The sequence below is a fragment of the Topomyia yanbarensis genome, unplaced genomic scaffold, assembly GCF_030247195.1.
Source record: "Topomyia yanbarensis strain Yona2022 unplaced genomic scaffold, ASM3024719v1 HiC_scaffold_243, whole genome shotgun sequence".
Lineage (NCBI taxonomy): Eukaryota > Metazoa > Arthropoda > Insecta > Diptera > Culicidae > Topomyia > Topomyia yanbarensis.
In genome coordinates, this window is record NW_026683430.1 from 41,947 (window position 1) to 52,000 (window position 10,054).

The following is a 10,054-nucleotide window of genomic DNA, read 5'->3' on the forward strand; positions in this document are numbered from 1 at the left end:
ATCGCATAGAACGGGTGCAAAAGAGCTTCGTCCGGTATGCCCTTCGACGGCTTCCCTGGCGAAATCGATTTGAACTACCACCGTATGAGCATCGTTGTGCTCTTATCAACCTGCCTACGCTACGAAACAGGAGAGTTTTTCTGCAGCGACTTTTTGTGTTCGATCTTCTCGCTGACAACATTGGCTGCCCTCTGCTTCTCGCTAAGCTGGACTTCAACGTTCCTGGTAGGTATCTGCGGAGAATGGACTTCTTTCGGCGCTCTACTCATCGCACGCAGTACGGCCAGAATAACCCGGTAGATGTTTGCTGTGAGCTCTTCAATAGCGTTTTTTATCATTTTGACTTTAACTTAAGTAGAGAAATGTTCAAAGTGAAAATAGGTTTAAGTTAGTATAGTAATTCAGTCTGTACGAAATTTTATTAATTCGAAGACAATATATTAATTCTAATTCTACCCGGAATCGCTGGATGGACCTCAGCATCTGCTGGCTGGCCGTTGAGTAGGCTAGGTCCACCGCCGGGGACTAGACCGAGTAGACGAGGCGGGGAACTTAATGGCTCACAGAAACGTACATCGGTATCGGGAGCGGTCTGCCGCCGGGGAATTCACGATAGGGCTGATTCGGCGCCGTGGACTACCCGACAGAATCGTGACGAAAAGGGGAGCTAATTGGCTCACGAAACAAACACCGGTAACGAAAGAAATTCCGTTGTCGGGGAACTCTCAATCGGAGCAGGATAAGAGGTAGAGCTGAAAGATTTTAGTAGAGCTAAATGGCTCAAGAAAGCGGGTATCGGTGTCGGGAGAAATTCCTCCGTCGGGGAACCATAGGTCGGAGTAGGATGAGTTCACCGTTGAGCACTATTCAAGCGGATCGTGATGAGGCCGGGAGCTGAATGACTCACGGAAACATGAGCTGAATGGCTCAGGGAATCAGCACCTAAACGGCTCACCACAGGGACGAGAAATAAACGGCGACGTAATAGATGGAGACAAGAAGCAGGAGAGGAACCGAGAGTTAAATCAAAGCTCATAGGTCGTGTCACTCCATGAACCAAGCGAGGGTCCAAGATAGAGCAGCAGAAAGAGGTGCGACGAAAACGCAACGAACCCTCCCCCCCCCCCCCACGAAGTAATACGATGACGTAGTTCCGTGGGGAAGAAGGGCGTAAAAAGTAAGGAATGTTTTTAGTGGTTAGGCACGAACGTGAGTCCCACACAGTGCCAATACACTACAGGCCAGGCTTTTGAAGCTTTTTTAACCTTACTATAAAAAAACATACATACATACATATATACATACACACATACATACACACAGATATTTTGCGATCTCGGCGAACTGAGTCGAATGTTATATGAGACTCGCCCCTTTGGGCCTCGGTTAGAAAGTCGGTTTTTGGAGCAATTGCATAACCTTTCTATATGAGAAAGGCAAAAGAATAATATTTGATTAGCTTAATCAGCATGAATTCAATGTTATCTTCATGTGATTATATTTTGAAATGTTGGTTAAATGGGTTTGAAAGTGGAGGGAATGGGGGGTTAGTAGAGTTAGTAGGTCCAAGGGGAGGAGAGTGATGAAGGAGGGAGGTGTAAGGGCAAGGCGGGATGAGGGGGGGCGACGCAATACTCAACTGCATATTTTTCCTTCCATTTAAGACTTTGTTTGACAAAATCGGTTCAGTCATCACCGAAGAACAGATGTTACTATAATTGTGGAATATGTCCGGAATTCCGGACTTCCGGAATCGTCGATAGTGGACAATATATTCAAAGAATGTTTGATTGGCAATCAGTGATCTAGATCTGTGATTAGAAGTAATTTGGTGACCATTTCAATAGTTTTTAGCCTCTGAGGTATTACGATTGTACCGATTTATATGGGAAATTCCAGTGTATCCTTACTAACACCCCTGTAAGTCCGGAAGCAAGAGTCAGAACCGAATTAAATTCAGCAGCAGTCTATGGTATTACTGTACCTTTCATTTCAAATCAAGTTTATAAAAATCGGTAGAGAATTCGTTGGGAAATGGGTGTGATATTAGCTTAGGAACTTAGCGGGTTCCCCGGTGGCGTCATGAACCGTCATAGGTGGCCAATGTGGTCAAAGCTGCTTTAATTGATCATTAGTGATCCAGACCCGCAAACTAGAGTAATGTTACATCAATTTTAATATGTTTTACATCATTTGAACATCATGGTGGTACCAGTTTATATGGGAATTTGCTGTGTGACCGCACTCTTCAACCCGTAACTCCGGAACCGGAAGTCGGATCAACTAAAAATTCAATAGCTGCTTATGGGAGCGTTATACCTTTCAGATGAAACTAAGTTTGCGAAAATCGGTTCAGCCATCTCTGAGAAAATTGTGTGAGTTTAAATGACACACACACATACATACACACACAGACATTTGCCGATCTCGACGAACTGAATCGAATGGTGTATGACACTCGGCCCTCCGGGCCTCGGTTAAAAAGTCGATTTTTACAGTGATTGCATAGCCTTTCTTTATATGAGAAAGGCAAAAACTGTTTATTACTCGGTTCAGCCTACTCTCTGGGACCTGAAATCTCGTGCAAATTATTGTTTGTAGATTGTACAATTATTATTATTAGAAGGTTGGGTTTTTACGCGCATTTGAGGATTGCTGCTAATCCTCAAATGGGCTTTTCCCAATCCAACCAGTTCATGTACACCATATCAGGTCGGATGACATTTAATCAAATAAATAAATACATACAATTATATTAAAATTTTAGTGCATACCATCCTTAGGTGTAGGGGGCATTTCCGCGGTGGTTGCAGTGTTCACCGCTAGGTGGCGCATTGTTGTGTGTATTTTTCTCCGCTTGGTGGTTGATGTCTTCGCTTGGTGGGTCAACTTATACCCAGTAAAGTTCAGCCGGAAATGAACTGGAATTCTGGCTGGTTCCAGTTCGTATTCCGGCTCCAGTGCAACAACCGATTCTAACTAGAATCGGTTGTGTCACTGGAGCCGGAATACGAACTGGAACCAGCCAGAATTCCGCTTCATTTCCGGCTGAGCTTAACTGGGTACCATTGACACACATGTGATTTCCTTACAATGATTCTCATACCACGTTGTACTCGTACAGCGGCGGCGTGACACACATGTTTTGTTACCGCTGTATGATATTTTTCAGCTCGCAATCAAAGCAAACTTGCATTTTCTCTGATCATAGTAAACAAACCAAATTTTATATCGAACAGTGAGCACAAGTCCAAACGTTCTAAATAGGGTAAACACTCCCTACCTCATCTTATTTTCTGATGAAAATTCTAAATAAGGGAAAACAGCAAAACTGTTTCACAGAATAATCCATTTATATAGTAAAATAAATTCATTACAGTTTTATTAATGTTTCAGCAATCGTCAAATTTGTCGAGCATGCGATGCAAGTTATGTGAAAATAAAACTTGATTTTTTTCCGATTTCTTATCTTGAAATTAACCCATTATGTCCTAGCGTATGAAATTTCATACGCAAAAACAACACATTTCTGGATCATACTTGTTATACAATAAAGCCGTTTTCAAACTTCTGGTCTTCTGTGAATGTTAACTAATACCCTATAGTTTATAATGTGTATGCTCAATAATCATTTTTTATTAAATTCCATTGTGTTTTCGAATGTCAAAGTTGGATAAAATTCAAACCAAAATGTGAACAATACATATTATTAATTTTCTCTTCTAAATCACTAATTCTTGTTTCGGATTGTGAACGAATGGCCATAAGAGATGTGAAAGATGTGGCTCAGTGCGAAAAACTGGAAGAAATTGGTGAAACAATTGCAAAAATTCTGCTGGTAGTTCAACGTATGAAATTTCATACGCTAGGCTGAACCGATATCTTTTTTCCCAAGGCAAAATTATTTCCTCTTTAGGATTAGGAGGAGATTTACAACTTTCTCGCTGATTTTAAAGTTGAATCAGTACATTCAAGGCTAACAAATGCTTAATACGTAGCAAATCATATCTGGTTCTACCCGGAATATTTTTTATGTAAATTCTCGTAAGAAAATGTTCTTTTTCTTAAAATAATTACTAAGTTTGAGGGAAAGATGGTTTGATGCAACGAACCAATCATGAGACGAAACGGCACGAGAGAGGAGAGTAGTGTTAAAATCATTCAAAAAAGCTGCTAAATGAATGATCTCGCAAGGTTGAAGATATTATTCGATTTTATGCTGAGTATAAAGATTTTAGCCGAATTTTCTCTGTAATGATTTTTTGATACCCTATCAGCCCAGCGTATGAAATTTCATACGTTAGTTTTTTTCGCAACGAAACGGTCCAAAGTGGTTATTTTATTTTTCCCATACTTAATTCGGCATAATATGAGAGCTCACGAAGTATTTTATAAATTACCAAAACTTTTAACATAGCTGGGTTATAATGGGTTAATGGTGAGACAAAATTATTTATTACTACTAGCCTTATTACCTCAAGACATACCAACACTTTTCACCAAATTATAATTTATCGTATTATAATAACTTTGAAATATAATATTTCTTCACACTGAATGATTACTGACTGAATGTTAAATTCGGTATAAATTTCGAAACACCTAAATTTGAAAGAGAAATGGACAATTTTCCTAAACTTGGACTTGGTTTCTCCCGAGTATTTCTAACCAAAAATTCAAATTATTTACCATCTGACACTCCACATCCAACGGAAAAAGTATTTTCTATCAACTAGAAGTAAAGTGATAGGAGTTTTCATTATCTTGATCTGCATCATTTTGAGCCAAATTTTTTTTATAGTGAAGCAAAACTGAAAAGCTTGCAACTACATACATTATTTGTATTAAACTTGAATTTCTTCATGTCTTTAAATTGAAAAATTTGTTATTCCTTCAAAAATAATTATTTTACCAAAACCAACAAGGATCGCAATGAAAACGTAAGGTTTTACCGAAGACTACATATTAAGAAGACTGATATCTCTTTTCTTCCCCTATTATTATTTGTTGTAGACCAGTAAGAAGCGTAGCACCGATTTTTGATAGCCGTATATTTATTAGCTTCAAAACTAGAAAAGTATAGGTATAAGTTTTCATATTAGTAATTAAATTAAATTTTACATACTTTTCAGTGGCCTCACTGTTCCTACGGTCTATTAAATGAGGTGTTCTAAATTTTAGCTAAGAAAATTATCTGTGATAAATAAACCAAATTAGTTTAAGTTTAGATATGTTATGTTAAAGTTATGTTTTACAGAATATAATGGTTTTAGCAGCAAAATGGTTAGCACGTTTCTGTCGTATCACTTGCTCCGTTTGACGTTTGCTCAAGTTCCTACCCTATAGATTGGCGAGCTGATTGTTATCGGTGATCAGGGTTGCCGGATCCTCAGATGCGTTTACATCCTCCCCCGGGTGCATCTTGCTATTTGCCGAGACTGCACTCTCCATGCCCACGTCCAACACCGCCAACTTTGATGCTGGTCGTCGTAGAATACCTCTCGGAGTTCGAAGGACAGCCTGGCGAACCTTCCCTTCATTGTCGCCCATTACCTCAATCACGCGTCCGCGCAGCCACCCGTTGCGTTTTCCCTCGTCGACAATCAAGACCAGGTCACCAATTTTAACAGCTCGCGTTTCGCTAAACCACTTAGGTTGCCTCCGAATAACTGGCAAGTATTCTTTAATCCAGCGTTTCCAAAACACATTCAGCTGCTCTTGAATTCGCTCCCAGGACGCGCGTAGGAATTTTGGCTGGCAGTTTGTAGCAACTAGCGGCTGCTTAACTCCACTGGAACTGCCTATCAGGAAATGATTTGGTGTAAGCGCTTCCGATTCCTCTGAGTCAAGCGGCAAGTATGTCAGGGGTCTCGTATTCACCAAACACTCTACCTCCGTTACCAAAGTAAGCAGTCCTTCGTCGTCAAGCTTGCCGTCCGCATACGCATCTCCCATAGCAGCTTTAACAGAGCGTACTAAACGCTCCCACGCCCCACCCATGTGCGGGGCTCCAGGTGGAATAAAGGTCCATTTGGTCGATGTGTTTGTAAATGTGGCCGACAGTCCTTGGTTAATCTGCTCTCGAAGAATTCTATCGGCTCCTTGAAAATTGGTCCCATTGTCTGTGAAAAACTCAATCGGTGATCCACGACGAGAAACGAATCTTCTGATGCACGATATACATGATGCGGTAGACATGCTGTAAGCGACCTCCAAGTGGACAGCGCGGACAGTTAGGCAAGTGAATAAAGCAATCCATCGTTTGACACTTGACCTTCCAATCTTCACCAGAAGTGGACCAAAATAGTCTATTCCTACATAGGTGAACGGGCGAACGTGATTAGCTAAACGCGCCGAGGGTAACGGAGCCATCGGGGGGATTCTCGGTTGTGCTTTGAGAATTTTACAATATTGGCACGCCTGTGACACCTTCCGTACTAAAGTTCGAAGTCTTGGGATCATATAACACTGTCGCATTTCGTTGAAAACCGTTTCCATGTTTGCGTGGCGATAATGACAGTGATACCAATCAGTTAAGAGTGTCGTCACCTTATGTTCCCTCGGCAGTAAAATAGGAAAACGTGTATCGAACGGTAAATATGTCGCCTTTCGTGCCCGGCTACTCTGTCTCAACAAGCCCTTGTCGTCCAGCATCGGCATGAATTGGTACAGTACGCTCTCCTTCTCTAGCGACTTTCTTTGATCTATAGGTAGACTTCTGTTATTCCGCAACGTTATTACCTCATCTTTATACGTTTCGAACTGTACTTGTTTCAGGATGGCTTCTCGCGCGGCTTGAAGTTCCTGCTGCGCTAAAGGTCCGGACAGTTTTCGGTGATTCTGCCGAATATTATTTAGAAATCGAAGCACGTAGGCCATCGTGCGATGCATCCTTACCCATCGGGAGAAACGTTGGTAGGACATGAGAGGTTCAGTTACTACGTGATGGAACACCGACGGGCGCATCTCTTCACTTGTGGCGACCGTAAGTTTTATTGTACAAGGCCACTCGTCCTCCTGGAGATGTAACAAGTTCGATCTTCCAAGCCACTTGCTTTCTTCGTTAAAGTACGGGCCACTTCCCCACTTGGTTGCTTCATCGGCCGGGTTTGACTTAGAAGGGACCCACCTCCACTCATCAACGCTCGTCGATTCAAGGATCTCTCCTACCCGGTGTGCCACAAACGGTCGATAGTTACGTGGATCCGCTTGTATCCACGATAGTGCGGTGGTTGAATCCGTCCACAACGTTCGTTTTACTATAGGAACACTGAGAGAATCTTGCACAAACTTCATCAACCGCACTCCTAGCACACAGCCTTGCAATTCTAGTCGCGGGACCGACATGGGTTTAACGGGGGCAACCTTCGCCTTGCCTGCTACTAGTGCGAATTGCGGATTTCCGTTGTTGTCCATCGTCCACAGGTATACAGCACAAGCGTATGCGGTTTCACTAGCATCAGCGAACATATGTAGTTGTGCATTGGTATATGTTTCCACAGATGCTTCGTGAAAATAACATCTTGGGATTCGCACGGTAGAAATAAATTCGATCATTTTAACCCATCTGCTCCAGAATTCAAACGCATTATCATCCACTTTGTCATCCCAATCTGCTCCAGCACGCCACAGACTTTGCATAAGCACCTTGCCGTGGATCAAGAATGGTGCCAACAGTCCCAGCGGATCGAACATCGTCATAACGCAACGCAATATCTGCCGCTTCGTCGGTCGATTATTGCTGTGTATTAACATCTGTACTTCTTCAGTCATTTGTGTAGAAAAATGGAGCTCGTCCTGCAGTGGAGTCCACAACATCCCAAGGACTCTTTCGGTTCGTTCGTTGTCTCGTATATTAAGGTTTTTGTAACTCCCCGAATTTTCCTCTCCTAGATATTCGAGTACTTGATCGCTGTTTGAACGCCACCCACGAAGTGTGAATCCGCCATTGCGGTGGACAAGCCGAATCTCCTCAGCTACCTGTTTAGCTTCTTCATCACTCCCAAAGCTATCCAGGTAATCATCGACGTAGTGGCTATCGATGATTCCTCGCGCTGCTCTTGGGTACAGTTTAGAGTGTTCTTCCGCGTTCAAGTTTTTAATGAAATGAGCAGATGCCGGAGAACAGGTGGTACCGAATGTTGCTACGTCCATCATATAAACATCAGGCTTCAGAGAGGGATCATCACGCCAGAGGAATCGCTGCGAGTGTTTGTCGGCCTGCCGAATGCGTACCTGATGGAACATCTCTTGAATGTCCGCGCTCACAGCTACTTTATACTGCCGAAAACGAAGAAGTATACCTGGGAGAGATGCCAGTTGATCCGGGCCCTTCAGCAAAACGCTATTCAATGACACACCATCGGCTTTGGCGGCAGCGTCCCAAATAACTCGTAATTTTCCTGGTTTTTTGGCGTTGAAAACCACCCCCAAAGGTAAATACCAGATTCTTTCCGGATCAGCCTGCGCCAACTCTTCCGTTGTTACGAGATGCGCATATCCCTTATCCTTGTAGTCTCGAATTTGACGGTGCAGATTTTCTTTCAGATCCGGGTTTCGATGCATTCGACGTTCGAGGCATTTCAAACGAGAAAAGGCCATAGGATAGCTATCTGGAAGCGTAATGTTGTCTTGTTTCCACAACATACCGGTTTCGAACCGGTTTCCCACACGTTGGGTGGTAGATTCTAAAAGATGTTGGGCTCGTTGATCTTCCACCGACATTACAGTGATAGACGGAGTTACGGTCTCTTGCTCTGCCGCGAAGAATTGCTTCATTACATCGTGTAGTTCGCTGTTAGTCGTACAGTTACAGGCGTGTAGATTATACGCTTTTGAAAACACGTCACGCTGTCGACCGTACACACACCAACCAAGTCTAGTCTTAACTGCGGTTGGGCCCGATCCGTCGCCTTCTCTCACCTTCAACGGCAAGGCTAGTCGTAAATTGTCGATCCCGATCAGCAGCTTGGGTGAAACGTTCTCATAACTCTGGAGCGGAATCTGCTTCAGATGTTCAAACCGCTTCGCGGCTTCCTCCTTGTGAAAATTCTGATTTGGTAGGTTAAGATTGTTTACGGTCCGAGCATCCTCTATTTTATAACGTCTACCTTGTGCTACGCCTGAAATTTCGAAAGATACACTTTGCGAATTTTTTTCCTGTCTTGATGTATTTCCTGTCCAATGTAGGCAGAGAGGTTGAACGCTGCCGTGGATACCAAGCTTGGCGGCCACATCTTCATCTAAAAGTGTAAGCGATGACCCCTCATCCAAAAAGGCAAATATATCGAGCGTACCCGATTTCCCGTAGATGGTCACTGGTATAATTCTAAACAGGAGGCTGGATTCGAGATATCGATGGGTGTGGTTCTCTGCTATCCCCGTTGTTGATATGGTTTCGACTTTCCTAATAGAGTGTAGAAGAGGATGGTGACGGTATTGGCATCCGTCAATGTTACACCAACTACTGCTACGACAAGATCGTCGTCCATGTCCGAACAGGCAATTTTGACAAAGGCCTAGTTCCCGAACTTTATACCATCTTTCGTTCATGTCGAGATCCTTGAAGTCGTTGCAGTCGCGTAGACGATGACCAGGTTTGCTGCACATGAGGCAATCATGTTGTTTAATGTTTTCCGGAATGAACAATCTTTCATTGGTACTAGGCAAGTGGGCATTAGACCACCCTCTGGGATTCAATCGTTCCTTGACAATTGCCCTTTTGTCCGGTTCAAAAAGCACAACGCTCGATGCGTCTTGAACGACGCCGTTCATGTAGTCACAAAATGTTTTTAGATTAACGTTAGACATCCCTCGTTTGTACCCAGCCCACATTAATTTCTGATCTGCCGGGAGTTTGCCGATTAATTCTTGAAGTAGCATGGGATTCGAGAGATGTGCATGTTCATCGGCTGCTTCGATATGATCGCACAGTGCTTGTATCGCCATACCGTACTCTATCAGGCTCTCTAGCCGGTCCGCTCTAGGAGCCGAAAATGATCGTACCTTCAATAACAGCGAGTTGATCAGTACTTCTGGTCGCCCGAAACGCATA

General features: G+C 43.1%; 1 protein-coding gene across 1 annotated transcript; it reads right to left on the reverse strand.

Annotated features, from left to right (window-relative positions):
* Window positions 1–5,340: 5,340 nt before the first annotated feature.
* LOC131695036 (uncharacterized) lies at window positions 5,341–9,948 on the reverse strand. Its single transcript, XM_058983564.1, has one exon. It carries the CDS (start codon window positions 9,946–9,948, stop codon window positions 5,341–5,343), a length of 4,608 nt encoding a protein of 1,535 aa, XP_058839547.1.
* Window positions 9,949–10,054: the final 106 nt, after the last annotated feature.

What these genes read in the sequence shown, in the direction of transcription:
- LOC131695036 (XM_058983564.1), bottom strand. Translation starts at nt 9,948, where the DNA reads ATGGCGATACAAGCACTGTGCGATCATATCGAAGCAGCCGATGAACAT.